The sequence below is a fragment of the Scatophagus argus genome, chromosome 5 (genome assembly GCF_020382885.2).
Source record: "Scatophagus argus isolate fScaArg1 chromosome 5, fScaArg1.pri, whole genome shotgun sequence".
In the NCBI taxonomy this organism is placed as follows: domain Eukaryota; kingdom Metazoa; phylum Chordata; class Actinopteri; family Scatophagidae; genus Scatophagus; species Scatophagus argus.
Window position 1 is genome coordinate 26,555,199 of NC_058497.1, and position 17,509 is coordinate 26,572,707.

The 17,509-nt window shown below is 46.7% G+C and overlaps 1 protein-coding gene across 1 annotated transcript in view; it reads left to right on the forward strand.

Annotated features, from left to right (window-relative positions):
* LOC124059763 (latent-transforming growth factor beta-binding protein 4) overlaps positions 1–17,509 on the forward strand; it is a 37,416-nt gene that overhangs the window by 5,357 nt on the left and 14,550 nt on the right. The window contains 9 exon segments of the mRNA XM_046390072.1: positions 1,317–2,100; positions 4,795–5,039; positions 9,206–9,406; positions 13,617–13,871; positions 14,168–14,244; positions 14,327–14,503; positions 15,415–15,517; positions 16,283–16,342; positions 16,793–16,915. Coding sequence (XP_046246028.1) covers positions 1,317–2,100; positions 4,795–5,039; positions 9,206–9,406; positions 13,617–13,871; positions 14,168–14,244; positions 14,327–14,503; positions 15,415–15,517; positions 16,283–16,342; positions 16,793–16,915 — 2,025 coding nt within the window.

The window sequence follows — 17,509 nt, forward strand, 5'->3', positions numbered from 1 at the left end:
TGGAGAGGAGTACAAAGTAAAGTAGCTCTAATTGCACTGCAGGCAGAAGCAGTGTGTGTGACCGACCACAGCTGTGAGCGCTCACACACTTCACACACTTCACACACTTCACACACTTCACACACTTCACACACTGCAGACTGATGCTGCGTCTCTGCTTTACCACTCAGCTCAAAGTGTGAAGTTCTGCTGGACTCCAGAGTCTACAGTAGTCCTCTTCTTCATGGTTATCACGCTGGCATTTATCTCATCCACATGTTGACCTGAGTGTGAAGCACACACACTTCTGATTATTTGGCAATCGGGACTCATTTGTCAGCTGATAAAATCGACTGCACCTGTTGGCTGCATTAGAAACACGACAGCTCAGCAGTCTGGCCGGATTGGTCTGCTGAGATGTGCTTCTCCAGAGAGGACTGATGGATAGCTGTAGGTCTCTCTCTCTCACTCACACACACACACACACACACACACACACACACACACACACACACACACAGATCCAAATGGTTTCTTTCTTTCAGGTCAGGATTAGCAGCTCAACTGTGAAAGTCCTGCAAAGAGCAGAAACTCGTGAATGGAAACAGATTTGCCCTCTCTGTCTCACACACACACACACACACACACATTCACACCCAACACTCACAATCTTAATTCCCAGTGGGATCAGGGCCCACAAAGTAAAGCTTTACTGTTTTGTTCATTGTGTCCTGATAGAAGAAAACTCACACTCACACACACACACACACACACACACACACACATGCACATACACTACAACAGTAGAGGGTTGTATAGAAGGCAGTCAAAGGAAATGCTGATCAGTTTGTGTGCGACAGCCTGAAATGTCCTGAGATGTCTCAGACTTTCACTCAGTGTCCCCGTTAGCCGTCCCCACCGTCTCCACCGTCCCCTGCAGCGTTTGTTCACCGACTGGTTGTATATTAATGAGCGACAGTCTCTGGTGTCCTCTGACATGAGAGAGCACTGCTGCTGTTAGCTTAGCATGTTGAATGTTAGCACGACACCGCTAACGGCTGCGTTCCTGTGAGCCTTAGCTGTGTGCAAACAGGCTAATTATTAGGTAACTTGACTTGAATATTTGAACATGTTGGCATGTAAACAAGATGTTTTTCAGCATATTACAAGTCAACATAACAAGCAGACAAGTTTGTTAAGATGCAGAAAGCATCAGTTTATTCCACATACAAAAGCAGAGTTGAGCCTCTATGCTAATGTTTACTGTAACCGACTGTCTCCTCTCCTCCTCTCCTTGTCTCCTCTCCTCCTCTGCCTGTCTCCTCCTCCTCTTGTAGCCAGATGTCCTCCTCGTTGTCATAACGGGGCGCTGTGCCGGCAGTCTAACCGATGTGTGGGTCGACGAGGTTTCCGTGGTTACCGTTGTGAGGTCTCCACGGTGATGTTTTCTCCAGCAGGACAGCCGTTGTCCTCCAACTGTTCCACCAGCATCCGTCACCTGAACCCCAGGTCCCCCAGCAGCCCTCCAGCTGCCTCCACCACAGCTGCTTCAGTCCTGAATCCACCTTCTATTCACACACACAACAAAGATGGAAAGGATGCAGAGACCCCCGACAAAGGAGGTGTTTCCAACGTGTTTCTACTGCAGGATGAGAAGCGAGCGTCCCCCAAAAGTCCACCGGTGGTTCGGAGAGCTGAGAGGACGGGGGAGATAACACCTGAGCTCAGCAGCCTCTGGCCTCGGACAGGAGACACCGAGGGGGGAGCAGAGGTCACTGCTCGTCTGGACTTTAAGTATGATTCAGAACCAAAAGAAAGACTGACGAAAAGCCAGAATCTGGAGTCATCTTCAAGGGCTGAGACACCGATAGGTTTAAAACAAGATAAAAGCTCAATCCAACGGTTTGGTTCAGAGTCTGTGATGAAGGAGACATTGACAACCTCTAAACTCCAAAATCTGGACTCAAAGGTAGAGAAGGAACTTTTGGAGGACAAATTAAATCTAGAGTCCAATGCGGAGTCTAATCCAGGGCCACGAGGAGAGAAAAGTGTGGACGTTGTTGTGACAGGAGAGAAGAAGAAGGAGGTGAACACTGGAGGTGTGAAGAAGCAGTCGCTGAGGTAAGATCACTTTCCTTCCCTTCTCCTTTTTCACTCTGATCAACACCGTTAATTCACACAAAGTGAGCCACTTGTACTTCTAAAGTATTTAATCTTTACTCCAGAAGTGCAGTACATCTATCTGACAGCTGGAGCTTTCAGATTAATGTTGTGTTGTAATAATATATTTGAAGTATTAAAAGTAAAATCTGCAGTTTTTTGTGTGTGCTGCAGGTGGAGCTCTTCACCTGATAATACACACCGTGAATACTGTATGTAAGACTTTGAGTTCTTTGGTGGAGTGCTTTCACAGTGTGGTACTAGTACTTTTACTGCCTAATACTTGTGCTCCATGGTGACGGTGTAGAACTACATCAGGGCATCAGAGGGTGAAGTGTTGAGTGATTTATGTCCCTCCAGGTCTCTCAGAAGACATTTGGGGAGTTGGGAAGTCTTCTGTCAGTCAGTGTGTGAAAGCAGATTTCATTTCGAGCCTCCTCTGTGTTAACAATCAACATAACCCCAAGTCAGAGGTCAGAGGTCGTGGAGGTCAGAGGTCAGAGCCAGGGTCGGCACAGACTGTGGGAAAACTGACCACAGGGAGCGGATCGTAGAGGGATTCTGGGAAATGCGGTGTCTTCCAGCAGGGTGCTGTATCTCGTACCCAAAACCCCGAGGTCGGTTTAACAACGCTGGCTGCTGCTCCGCAGGTGTTCCTCAGAGAACCCTCAAAGACTCCAAACCAACTGGAACAGAAACATCCAGTCTGCTTTTTACCCAGTTTCTTGTAGCAACCGGTTTTTGTTGTAGAGATATCATCTTGCTTCTCAGGTGGATATTGCTTACCTGCATAGGAAATGCAGCCACCTTTTTAGAAACTGGTTTCAGATATTTTTATAGTGCAGCAGACTTGATATTTGCAAGTCTGGATCCCCCAAGGATCAATAAAGTATTCTGATTCTGATTCTGTGACATCCCCCACTGGTTTGGCCACTACTGTTCTGAAGCATCAGGTTTGGCATTACAGCTTCTGCCATCTGGGTTTTTGGGAGCCAGAAGTGACCATATTTGGATGAGAGGGTGTAGCAGGTGGAGGACATCCTGATTGGATCTGACTGAGAACCTGAGGACACCACCCTAAAGCATCTCCTGCTTTATGGTCTGTTCGACTCTAAGTGGGAGCATAATTTACAACATGAACATCATGCTGTAGTGAAGAAGACTTGAAGCCAGCAACCATAAACTCAAACTTTTCAGAGCAGGAAGTTCCGTCCATACTTAACACTGTTAATGATCAGTAGAAAATGTCCGCCTCGTAGCCGTTGAGATATTTCACGTTGGATCAACAGCGACGGTCCCCAGGGCCAGGCCACCAGTGTGGTTAAAAATGGGAGAAATGTGGGTTCATGGGTTCTGTTTATCTTCTGCACAAATAAAAAGCTAATGTCATATTTTGAAGTAACATGTTAGACATGAGCGTCCTGTTCACATATTTCTACTCCTCTAAAACGATGGCAGCCTCTCCCAGCCTTTCAGTTTATCCTCATTGTGTAACGCAGCTAACATTTTATTGTGTAAAAAGCAAGCGCCAAACCAGCAGCTGTAACACTCGAGTTCAGACACAGCAGGAATGAAAAATAAACTTTCATCAGACTTCAGGGCGTCTTGGAGAGTTTTTAGTTATCAGCTCTGGACTCCAGTCCAGATTAATCTGTGCAGGTCTGGGCTGCTTTTCATCAGACTGTTTAAGGTCATTTTAAATCATTCTGTCAGGCAGAAACACAGGCGGTTTATCTCCCAGAGAAAAATCCAACCCCCCTCCATATTAATCCATTTCAAAACATTCCTACAGAGTTTCATAACAGTCAAATGAGAGTGAAATGGTAACAGCAGCCAGATTAATTTGCCATGAGTAAACCTAATATTTTGATATTTTAATATCAAATAATATAGTATAATATAATATATATCATAATATAGTTATGCTACTAAGTAATTACTATAGGTAATAGTCCTCAGGTTATAATATGATTAGGAAAGGTAAAAGTTTTTCAGATGGAATTTTTTCTCATTGAAATTTACACAAAAAAGGCTTTTGTGTGTTGTGTTTTTAAGAAGAAGCCCATATGTCGACAAATCTCCCGGTCAATTGTAATGATCCAGCCTGAGCTCCTAAATGAAAGGACTCGAACACGTATTGTGTGGTACAGTCATACCACACGCTTAAGCTAGCAGGTGAGGCAAAGCTTACCTGCTAGCCAGTGATGCTAGCCTGTTAGCATCAAGGCTTGGCTTCCACACTGGTGGGAAACAGGTGTATGTGTGAGCTGTGAAGGTGGCTTTTTCAGCATAACCCATAAGCTCACATTATGTGGTTGGTCTGTGTGCTCCATTTCAGGTTGCTTCATGTAAGCTAGCTGAGTTAGCTAACTGTAGGTAAGCTAGTGGGATGTTTTTGATCCAGTTTTAGAGTTTCTGTCATGTTTTTTTTTTGTTTGTTTTTTTCCGGCCCAATCATCATTGGTTTTGTTGTCTGGTTTTTCCGTCTGAACTCAATCAGACGATGAAAATCAATCAATCACTGCTGTTCTAAACTTGTTTCTCTTTTGTCTGACTTTTACCTGCCTGATTCACCTGGCTGCCTGTTGTGTGTACACCATGTGTAAGCTGTATCTCTGTGTATACTTCTGTGAAAATGATACATGTATTTCTCAGTCTAAGAGAGGCCCAGGCTGTGCTGCTGAGGAAGGCTCTGTCACAGGGAGGAAGAGGAGACAAGATGGCCTCCCTGTTGATGAAGCACATCGAGAAGGAGAAAAAGAAACTTTTCGCTATGAACTCCTCTTCCCCCTCTTCTAACTCCTCATCTTCATCGGAGTCATCATCCTCAGTGAAAACCAATGCAAAGACTTTCCACACTCAGAAGGGCCAGTACACTGTCCACTTCACTGCACCCTCAGGTCAGTCAATTATAGCTTCAAACTAAAGACTTTTGAAAGGTGAACCAACACTTGAGCTCTTTCAAAGGTTCATGTGGCTGCTGGAGATTTTCATAGTGAAAATCCAAACAAGTTACTGCTGTGAACTTAATTGGGGCGTATTGGGGGGGTTCGTTCAAATTCAGAGTAAACACAGTTGCATTTTTACCTGGGTATGGAGGCAGTTTTTTGGATGGTAAAATTTCATCAAGAATTGCTTAACATAAGAACATGGCAAGAACACAACACGTTTAATAGAATCTAAAAAGAGCAAAATAAAATAGACTAAGAGTCTACAACCATGCTAGCAGCTCTTTGAGACTGTATTTAGGTACAATGAAGATTTAAGCTAACACCCGTGCTTACTGTGCTGACGGTCTTGCTTGCTACATTAGCTTCTTTGCTAGTTAGTTCGCTGGTTAGTTAAAGTTAAGCTTAACGCAAAATGTTTCACTGTGTTAGCCGGTTAGCTCTGTTTTACCCTGGTTGGTATATAAATTTAAAAAGTTTAAATTTTGACATACAGTCAGTAAGTTCATTTTATTATAGCTATTTTCTTCTATATTTGAAAATAATACAACCTCATTGTTGATGACTGTGTGCACTGTTTATCTGGTGCTTGTGGATCCGATATTACAATCAAGTACACTCATGTTTGGACATGTTAGCCTGAGCTTACATTGTGTTTAACACAAATTCCACAACACATTGGTCATTATTGTGTATAACAACTAGTGTGAACCTGCATGGTGTGGCTGAGAGATAAACTGAACGCACGCAGGTCATGTCTGTCAGCCATACGTTGCTGTTAAAAAACAAGCCGACTGTGATTTAATGGAGCTGGAATGCCTGGTTTTCGCTGTGTGTGAGCTTCAGATAAGGTAAATGTTAATACAGTCTCATAGTTTTGCCTTGATCACTGCGATTAGACAAGTAAACAGTTCCTGTTATTGTCCAGCTGTGGAGAGAACTGAATGGAGAACGGTCCACTTCAGTGGGATGTTAAGTTAATGGAAGAATGGATGAAATGTAAGCAATGGCCGAGCCAGGCAGTTGGATGTGGGATGGCCAGAATGGGAACATGTTGGAGTGGCACAGAAATTATTATTAAATTATTATTACGAACTTAGAGGGAACAGGAAAAGTAAGGGGCTACTTTATGCAACACAATGCATAATTTACATTTTTTGGAATTCAGACTGGGAATAGATCAAATAATACTCAAATAATCCAATATTTTTCTTGTGTGTGTTCCAAGCTGCAGAATATTATTACTCCTCTGAGAGTTGTTCTCTTCACGATACAATACTGACAGACTGAGGCTAAAGCTATCGTGGTTGTGATAAGGCTAGAGTTAAGTCATATTTTATTTACATAGACAAATTTGCCTCTAAGGGCTTTAGTATCTGTACAGCAGGTGACCTCCTATGGCCTTAAACCATCGATTCAGGGGTGCAGTACAGCCCTCTTGATGTCAGTCTTGGGGTCACCAGAGTGGAGCGTTAAGATGCAGACGTGTTGCCTGCGGGTGGAGGGTGTAACGGTGATGCTGTAATAAGGTGCACAGTGTTTCTGCTTTGTTCATGTTTATGGTCATTCTGCTTCACACTGGGTCTCTGTGTGTTGTCTGCACTCAGTCAGGACGTGAGCTCATGGACAAACAGCAGCAGAAACAACCAGCCTCTGTTCCACCAACACACACCACGGCCATCTGTGCTGCTGGGGCCCCTGAGGAGGCTGTGGGGTCCCACGGGAAAACAAGGACCACTGCAGTCGCACTGTTGGTTATGATTAGCTTAGATTTGTTTCCATTCAGCCCCAGTTTGTGTCTCTCATGTGTTATCAGGACACACAAGTCAGAGGGTTGTTCAGCAACATTTGTTCTTTCGAGGTGTTGTTCACATCCTGATGAGAAATCCGGTGGCCTTCGCTTCTAGCACTTAAACTACCGTGGCCTGGGTGACCAAGAAGCTACGTTGACATCCTGAAAAGATACTCCATCCACTTTGATTTTATTATAAGAAAGATGGTTAATCTTCATTATCGATTATCCTGATAAGTATTGTTTTGATGAAATGATTAACCTACAATACCAGGCAACGATACCAGTCATTTCCTACAGTTTAATGTGACATCACATGTCTTTTCTGAACAAGAGCCCGAAATGTTCTATTTAGTTGAAGGTAAGACAAGGAAAAGCAACAAATTATCCCGTTTTCCAATCCAATGAAATGTGCCAAGCAGTGAGGCAGAACAGAAGGAAACTGGACCTGTGCAAACTGCAGACAGTTTAGATCTGCTGTAGGCAACATCCACATGACTGTTTGATTGACAGGCTGTTGATTGATCACTGGGCAGCCAATCATGAAGCAGACTGAACATTAAACAATAACTGATCTGACAGGAAGTGTCTGCCCAGGATTATGGTGCCATGATGTTCTGCAGCCACAGGAAATAGACCCCGCAACCCCTGTGTGTGTGTGTGTGTGTGTGTGTGTGTGTGTGTGTGAATGAATGATGTTATTGTTATGGCAGTGAGAGAGAAGACTTAAAGAGCTCACATCAGCTCACAAACACAAATCCCCTGAAGAATCTCTCATACATTATTCACATCTTTACTCATACACAGAGTTTAAAGTCTCTCTCTCTCATGCACACACACACACACACACACACTCCTTACTTTAACGTGTCCAGTGCTTTGCTTTGTCACCATATACTGAAAATATTCCCATCAATGTTAAATCTCTTAAACGTTAGCATGTTAGCATTTAGCTCAAAGCAGCACAGTGTAAGTGCGGCCTCACAGAGCTGCTAACATGACTGTACACCACAAGCTGCTGCTTAGTAGCCCATAAACTCACTGCACAACTGAATAAATCAGGTTGTGTCTTAAAATCAAGGAAGCTGTTATCAATATAATGTAATGAAGACTTTTTGGTAACCAGTAACGTACATGTTGTGTACTGTCACAACATCTGCAGTGTTGTTTTGACTTCAGATGGCTGTCGGATCCACCAAGACGACCGACATGACCAAGCATATAGTTACTGCTTTAAAGCAGCTGTAGTCAATATATTTACTACAATAATGTATTAAATGGCAAATATCAGCTGAACCCGAGAGCAGCTGGTGAACACAGTGCAGCATTTAGCAGCTGAAGAGCAGATATTTCCCTCAGGAGGAGGTGGAGAACAAAACCGGAGCTAACCGAGAGGGAACAGTGGACTGAAATAATCCATCGTGTTGATGTGTAACTGTGACGGCATGTCGGCCTTCTGTTCTAAGTTAGCCTCAGCTCCGTCTCTGCAGTCGGGAGCTTTTTCTAGCTTCGAGGAGTCGTATGAACGTCGGCCCCTGAAACACAAACCGGGGTTGCATCATCAGCCTGACATCCTCTGCTGTTCTGGAGTCAGTTTGGAAAGTGTGTGCACAGGGGTACAAGTTGTCCACTTGTAGTGAGAAAGAGGCCAATAAAAAAAGAAGAAGAAAGTAAGGAGTGAAGGGGGGAGAAAGAGAGAGAGAGAGAGTCATATACTAACACTCTCCCGCTCTCCCTCAGTGTGGACTGATGGACCAGATCCCTGCTAAACATTTTGTTTGGAGCTGAGCCCAGTCCTGCACACTGCTTTCAATTATCTCTCTCTCTTTCTCTCTCTCTCTCTCTCTCTGTCTCTCTCTCTGTCTCTCTCTCTCTCCCTCTCTCTCTCTCTCTCCCTCCCTCCCTCTGCCCTCCCTCCCTCTCTCTCTCTCTCTCTCTCTCTCTCTCTCCCCCCCCACCCCTCTGTCTCTCTCCCTCCCTCTCCCTCTCTCTCCCTCTCTCTCCCTCCCCTCACACACACTGTTGTTCATTCGCTCACATACAGGAGTGTTTGGGGGAAAACAGAGTGAGACCAGAGGGGGAAGCGTCTGGTTGTTTTTCTTCTTCCTTCCTTCCTTTATTCCTGCGACACTTGTTTTTAACTCGACCACAGAGTAAGACGGAGAGAGAGGCGAGGAGGGAGGCAGCGTTAGAGGGGAGGCGTTTGGGAGTTTGGACGATGCGACACACTCAGAAACTCTGACTGCAACACTCAGTGAAATGCTGCAGCCTCGGCTCTGCTGTTTTCTGTCGTCGGTCTTCATTGTCTTCGTCTCTCCTCTTCCAGCTGATGGACAGACAGCCAGAGGAGGAGGAGGAGGAGTGGGGAGGATTCAGGTGATGTTCACGCCGACCATCTGCAAGGTGCGCTGCAGCCTGGAGCGATGTGTCAACTACTGCGAGCGAGGCAACATGACCACGCTGTACAGCAGCAGTGAGGGAGGAGGAGGACGGACAGACGGCTCCCATGGACCAGGATTCAGAGTCTGTAAGTTCTGCTTTAACTTCCCCACTCGGCCCTCGCTGTGTAGCTGCTGGGCTTTCAGGTGGAGGAGCCTCCACTCGCCTGGTCTCAGCAGGAGGGGCGAGAGTCTCTCAGCTCTGTGTACAGATAGAATATACAATAACACTTTACGATGACAAATGGTATTTCATGCACATTCACAAAATTTGACTTTTCCTTTTTGATTCCACGCCGGACTGGCAGGAAAAATTTGGGTGTGGTGCAGTGATTGGTCGATACCCCCCCCAACCCCCCTTCAACAAGGCACTAAACCCCCCAGCTGCTCCCCGGGCGCCTGACATGGCAGCCCACTGCTCCTGTGTGTTTCCCTGTGTGTTGCATGTGTGTGTGTTCAGTCAGTGATGGGTTAAATGCAGAGAAAGAATTTCAGTGTATGTAAAAGATATACTGACGATTAAAGCTTGAAGTGAAGACAGACACATTCACAACACAACGCAGTGCAGCTGGCAAAATTAGGTCAACTCAAAATGCTCCAAAAACCCAAGAATTAGTGCAGCTCGCTGAGCAACTGACAGCCAGCCGGTCAGATCACGCAGCACTGACCCTTTGACTTCATCCATCACTGACAGCATGTTCAGGAGGAGGTTTAGTTTGGGCTGACAGGCTGCCTTCTTTCACCCGAATCCTTGGAATTTTGGTGGTTGGCTGCAGTCCAGCTCATAAGCCCCTCCCCCTCCATGTTGGGGCAGGTGCTGTATGTCAGTGGGTTTGGATCAGGTGAGACCTGCTGTGTCAGCCAACGGGACCTGGCAGGTGACTTCTGCTGTGTGTTAGTGAAAGGGAGAACTTACTTCATGTCATCCTAACTTTTACCACCAGCATCAGGAACTTATTGGCTCAAGCTGACCAATCACAGCTCCTGTTGTGTCCATGTGGTGCCTCTGGAGCAGCTCCTCATCCATTTTTGAGGAGGAACACGTCAGCTCCATGTTAAAGCAGCGTAAATCCAGTTTTAGACAAAAATATGAACAGATGCTGATGTCCTGCCCCCCCAAATACCAAACAGAGAAATTCAGAGAAAACTGTCAAAGTGCCGCCATGGAAATAAATCCCAGAGTGAAAACAGAGATGAACATACATGTGTGACGAGTGAAGCTGCTCCAGCTGCATCACGGGACCTGCAGCTGTTTGATGGTCGGCCGAGTCTGGCACCTGAAGCGGGGCCCGTGGGCTGCCGTGCAGTCTGAGCCGATCGCAGGTAAGTGTCTTCAAATCATTCCCCAGATTTGGTTATGGCTAGGCCACGCCCCCAGGCTGCTCTGCAGACAGGAGCTGCTACCAGCTGACTCAGCAGTCTGTTCATGGAGACTTTGACGAAAAGCGAACACGCACGAAAAACTCACCGGCTCCGTGGCAACAAAATAGTTTACATGACACAATGCATCATGGGAACTAAAGTTTCAAACGCAGCTTGGGAGTGTGTGGACTCGAAGAAGCTGCTGAATGGTGTTCTGCTTCCCTCCTACAAACTGATCTTAAATCAGTTTCATAAACGAGGCCCCAGCAGCTGCCTGATGTGACTGCACATTCACAACACAGGCGTCCTTTTCTGCGTCCGTCCCAGCTCGTCTCTGAGTGGCCTCGAGCTCAACACCTTTAGTTAACGAGCAACAACACCTGGTCGGGAAAGTGACGTCGTCGTGTCCACGCGCGCGGTCATGTTTCCTTTGGTTTGGTGAGAAGTTTGTGCTTCATTTGGATGGAAACAAAGAGGAACAAGACGAGCAGAGGGAGGAGAAACACCACTGACATATGGCTTTCATTTATCATTAACCTAACACACACACACACACACACACACACACACACGTGCCCAGGATGCTTTGTTGGTGATGTGTGAATATTTAAGCTAGCAGTGAGTTAACACTGGATAGCAACACACACACACATACACACACTGCTGCAGAGCAAGAGGGAGGAGGTGATGACATCATGGGGTCAAAAGGTCGAAGCCCCGCCCCCCCACCACCCAACACTAACGGATGTCCAGTCAGAGCGCAGCCTGTTGCCTCTGTCTCTGTCTCTGAACTGAACTGAACTCCGGCGCAGGCTGTCCTCCATTTTGTTGGCGGTCGATCATGTCTGTTTAACTTCTTCCATCTCTTCTTCTGTGTTTCGTTGTTCTTCTCGTTGCCCCCACTCTTCTGCTCATTCATTATTAACTTTCCCAACTGTAAATGCAAAAAACTCATCGTCCGGTGAAATCTGTCAGCGTTGGTGCAGATTTTGTCGCTGGTCCCCAGAGGTCGAATCCTGCCAACTCTGGAGCCACCACGAGGTTCACATTTGGGTTTTGGTTCTTTTGTGCTTTTCGCCGTCTGTTGGATGGATTGTGATGAAAGATGGTTAGACATTCATGTTCCCCTCAGGATGTTTGGACTTTTCATCTGGCGCCACCTTCAGGTCAGCATGTTACAGCACTGATGACATTCACATCAGCCTCAGCTGCACTTTGTCTTTATTGCTTATCAGCTAATATTAAAATTCCAACGCGCTGAACTGAGACGTGATTATCCCTGCAAAACCTCATTACGTTAGCACGCCGGTGTTAGCATTTAGCCCAAAGCTTCACGTGACACCATAGGTTTTCTCCTGAAGTATGACAGGAAGGAAATCACTCATCATGAAGACGAACTCGTCTTCCAACGAGTTACTTGTGTGTTTTCTCTGTGGTCGCAGCACACTCATCTCAGCGTGAACTCGTTTTCTCCATTCACCACCCTGGACTCATTCGTCCATGCTGTGGTTAGGAGTTTAGTTGACTAAGTTTAATGGCTTCCTTAAGGTCAAGATAAAGAGAAAACCTCAGTTAGTTAAGAGTACGCTTGAAGGAAACCTTGAAGGTGTTTAGTGCAACTGATTTTATTTTGAAGATACCTTAACATGGACAGAATATTATGGTGTTTTACGTAATGAGTTCCAGATGTTTGCCCCAGCAGGTGATGGAGACCAAAACCAGAGCTAACACAGTGTGAGTTTTGGTTTTAGACTCATGAAGTGACACAAACAGAACCGTGTTTCTCTGCATGCAGAAGCAGGCAGCCGTGAGCTAACATGTTTCTTTCTGTTTATTCCATCTCTTCCTTCATCTGTGTTTACATCACTCCACCTCCTGTTTACGCCTGCACCCTCCATTTTTCCATCTCTCTGTTTTCTCTCTCTCTTTTGCCCCAGTTACCTCCAAAACCTCCTCCATCTGTGGGACCATGTCCAGGGTAATAATTAAATCACTGTGTTTACACACACACACACATGCAGCATCTCTGTGTGTGTGTGTGTGTGTCTGCACCCTTTCAAAGTGTGGGTGCAATCTTATACCCCCCCCCCCACACACACTCTACTACAGTGTCCAGCACAAATGGACTTGACAAACGTGTTATGTGTGCATGTGTTAGTTGAACTAGTTTGCCTTATCATCCACCAGAGGGCACTTTTTTTTGCTATCAGCTTGACCTACTGACCTGTCAGTAAACCGAGCTGATCAATAAAAATGGAGGACACCACTGAGCGAAGCCGTGTTGGTTGAACCTTCGTCTTCATGTGGTTTACGCTGTGAAACGTTCAGCTGATCTGGAGTCAGTGTCTTCTCAGGAGCTCAACCCTCGAACAGGAGTTGAGCATTGAAACTGACATTGAAACTCATTGCAGAGTGAAACCTCATGTGTTTGCTGCTGATAGAGATCGCTGGGACAGGAGAACATGGTGTTAAAGCTGCTCCTTTCCTTCCTGCTGCACAGACTTCTGGGTATTTTCTTCTCGTTGGCAGCAGCTTCGACACCGGCTGGACTCTGGGTAACAATACAGCAGCATCCTGTCACAGACGCTCAACAGGAAGTAGGAAGCGGCTGGCTGGTGCTGCTGGCGCCCAGTCCACTTTCACCTCCGTCCCGTCAGGGCAGCTGACCCAGTGGTCTCTTAGCAACAGAGGGGGGGATAAACAGTCCAATCCGGCAGTAAACATGATGGATGTGTGTTAGCATTGGCCTCAGACCTGTGTGTGTGTGTGTGTGTGTGTGTGTGTGTGCGTGCGCGTGGAGCCTGTTACACAGTGGTGGAATGTAACTGAGTACGTTTACACCTTACAGCCGTCTGCTTGTTCATTTTAAGCCAGAACTTAGAGGTTAGGAGGACTAATGAGGGTCCAGACCTGACCAGGTGTTTGTTCCTCCTGCAGTCCTGTGTCCTCTGCTCTGTAAGAATGGAGGCGTCTGCCTGCAGAAGGATCGCTGTCTCTGCCCGCCAAACTTCACCGGCAAGTTCTGCCAGATCCCTGTCGCCTCCACCGCTGCTGCTGCGCCCGCCTCGCCCTCCTCCACCAATGAGATCGTTGAGCCAGCGCTGCTGTCCTCCATGGCAGCCAATCAGAAGCTGACTCAGTCTGAGTTCCTTCTGCCTCTGGGACACAACCAGGAGACGTTGAGGTCTGGAGGTGAGTCTGACCTTGGACTCCACGTCTGTGGGGGTGTTTTGAAACATCGTCATCCAGTCTGCTCCTGGTGCACCAGCTCCACCGCTGACCCAGCTAATGTTAGCTTTAGCTACAGCCAAAGACAGCTACAGCAAACGTAGTGAGCAGCAGCTGTCAGTTGCTCCGTTATCTCTGACTTCTGCTCCTGTTGCTCCCGTAAAACAATGAACTATTGCTTTATTGTATTCTATTTGATAAATTAGACGTAACGCTGTGTGTGTGTGTGTGTGTGTGTGTGTGTGTGTGTGTGAGAGCAGCCCCCGCCCCTCCCATGGTGAAGGTCAGAGTGCAGCACCCCCCTGAAGCCAGTGTGAAGATCCACCAGGTGCTGAAGGTAACAGAAGTGTTTTTGTCTGATGATTTTAACGTCTGATGTTTCTGCTCTCTGAGCTGTTTGTCTCTCCCTCTTACTTCAGGTGTCTGAATTTCGTCCCACGCTGCGGACACTCTCCTCCTCCTCCTCCTCCTCAGGGTCAGCTGGTGCTCCAGCTCCGGCAGGCGGGGGGGTCCAGGCTCAGACTCTGAGGGGGGCTGGCACCTACAACCAGCTGTCCGGGTTCAAGTACTGCTTCAGGGAGGTCAAAGACGGACAGGTGAGAGTGAGCATGAGGGGACACATTTGGTACCTGTTTTCTGTCAGAGGGTGACTTTGGTTTTTGTCCACGTGGACCACATGTTCCCGTGCTTTGTGTCTGTAGGTGTTTTAAAATGAGCTGGGAAACTCCATCAAAGTACGTGCGCCAAAAGTCAAATCTGGACGATGTTTTTCAAAAGGTCATCGGGAGCCAAAACTGCAGAGCGTTTGCTTTGTCTCACAGCCTGTCCAGACACATTTTGTCCTGATGGTGGCACTGCTCGTTCTGTGAGTGTCGTGTGTCTTCAGATGGTAACGAGCCGCTTTACCTTTCAGACTGAACTTGTCTGCTCTCGGTTGATGGCTGCTGCTCTGCTGCTCTGCTGGGGAGTAACGACACAAATGACTGATGAAATCAGAGGAGTGATTTGATGTGAAGCCTTTTATTTTGTCGGGTTATGTTCCTGTGATCTGTTGTGGCTACACACCAGCAGACTTGTGGTTCACATTAGCTCTCTGGCTGCAGGCGCTCGGTGTGTTCACACTCGTCTCCCTCTTCGACCGTATTTCATGCTGTTAATAAAATGCAGCTTTACTTCAGGCTGCAGTAGCTGCTGTCACAGCCCTCACATCCAGCTCCTGCAGAACAGCTTCAGGCTCCTGTTAGTTCACTGGCCCTTCGTGTCCCAGCTGAGTCACGTGATGGAGGTCACGTGATGGAGGTCACGTGATGGAGGTCACGTCCATGTCCACATACAACAACTCCATAGCATAAGTATCCTGTCATGATTCAGCAGTGACATATACGTGTGCTCTTTATTTAAACGCTGTCACTTCTACAGTATACACACAGCATGTTAACATGTGAGTGTGTGTGTGTGTGTGTGTGTGTGTGTGTGTGTGTGTGTGTGTGTGTGTGTGTGTGTGTAGTGCAGCTCTCCTCTGCCTGGTCTGAGGAGCAGGGAAATGTGCTGCAAAGGGATTGGGAAGGCCTGGGGGATCACTGACTGCGCGCTCTGTCCTGATAACACAGGTATATACACACACACACACACACACACACACACACACACACACACAGAGTAAGAATAATAAATGTTCTTAGTTACTTTCAAACTGACTTTCATGCAGTCAAGTTTACTTGAACTGTGCAAGTCCTGACACTGTTTTCCAGAAATATCACTGAGATATGAATGTTGTTGTAGTTGTGTAGTGTAGTTGTTGAGAGATTTGACCAACGAAAACAGAGCCAACCACACACACACACACACACACACACACACACACATATTTCTCTCCCCCTCTGTCTGTGTGAAGGTCTGATACTCTATGACTGAAATATTTTGGCAATATTCCACCAGGAACTGCTTATATAACTATCTGACATTATCTCTCTCTCTCTCTCTCTCGCACACACACACACACACACACACACACACACACACACACACACACACAGAGTCTCAGATGAAGCTTCGTCCATATTCTTGCTAACTGTGAAAGAATGCTGCTCTGTGGGACTGTAGGCCTCTAGTACACACACACATTAAACATCTGCACACACACCTAAACTGTGTGTGTGAGACACACAGGAAGTTGTGTTGCCTGCTTGCTGGCATCAGTTCACTTCAGTCTGTCCACAATGAGAGAGAGAGAGAGAGAGGAAAAGAAAAGGGAGAACACACACACTCGTATTATATTTTATTTAAGAATGCGAGTGCATAACACAAACCAAAACCTTTTTTATCCATATTTTCTGACTGAAACTCCTTCTTCATCTTCTCCTGATCATCATCAGGTCAGAGCAACAGCAGCTGTCCTGCTGGTTTCGAGCGAGCCAATGGGACGCAGTGCGTTGGTGAGTTTCTCTCTTACACACACGCACACACACAGGAAGTAGGTGACAGGTCAGAGGTCACAGACAGGTGTGGGTCACAGTGTCTCAGGTGGTGGAGCAGGTTGTCATCACACATTGTGTCCGTGTCAAACTGGAGGTTTTGAACGAGCTGAAGATGTCCGTCCTCACGCAGCAGAGCTCATCTTGTCCCCTCAGTTCCAGGCCTCCGTCCTCGCTCGCAGCTCCTTCCTGTTTCCATCAGATTCATGACGCTTCGTGTTTGTCCGACTGTGTTTTAAAAACCTCAAATCCTCATTTCACCCACAGCAGAAGTGAATGTCGAAACGATCTTAAACAGAAGGAAAAGAAAAAGTGCCAGACACGTGTGGTAATGTGTGTATGTGTGTGTCTGTGTGTGTGTGTACGTGCATGCGTGTGTGTGTGTGTGTGTGTGTGTGTGCGCGTGCGTAGATGTGAATGAGTGCCTCCAGCCGGGGCTTTGTGAGAACGGGATCTGTGTGAACACCAGGGGGAGCTATAGCTGTGTGTGTAGGGTGGGGTTCATCCTCGACGCCACTCATGGAATCTGCATCTGTAAGTAACACACACATGTGCGCAGACACACACACACACACACACACACACAGCCGCCGGCTTGGGAAAGAAATCAGGAATAATGCAGACTCCAGATCAGGACCTCCTGAATCCATCTGAGCTTTTTGTGTGTCTAAAATCTGATGTGCAGCTGCTTCACAACAAAACGCCTCTCAGTTTTGTGCCAAGGGAACGCTTTTAATGTGAAGAGGCAGCAGCAGGAAGTGTTTGGTTTGCATTAGCAGTATGTGATGCTCCAGTGTTTGTAAAGCTGACATCAAAGAGTTTTTCATAATGCAGCTCCTCAGTCAGACTCTCCTGGAGGATCTAACTGATGTGTAAAAGAGGTCACAGAAAACTCAAAGTCAGCGCAGTTCATGAAACGTTTTGTTCTTCTGAAAACTCTGAAGGTCAAAGGACGCCTTGTTAGAACGTCAGAGAGCCTCGTTGTTGTGTCGCCGTCAGGGGGCTCTTTGTTCTGCTGAGAGTCAGTGGAATCCGGCTGAGGTTTGGTGCTCAGGGGGGTTTGGTGAAGCCTGACTGGTGTTCTGCTTATTCTGACCGGCATTCACTGAGGAAGAAGAGGAGGAGGAG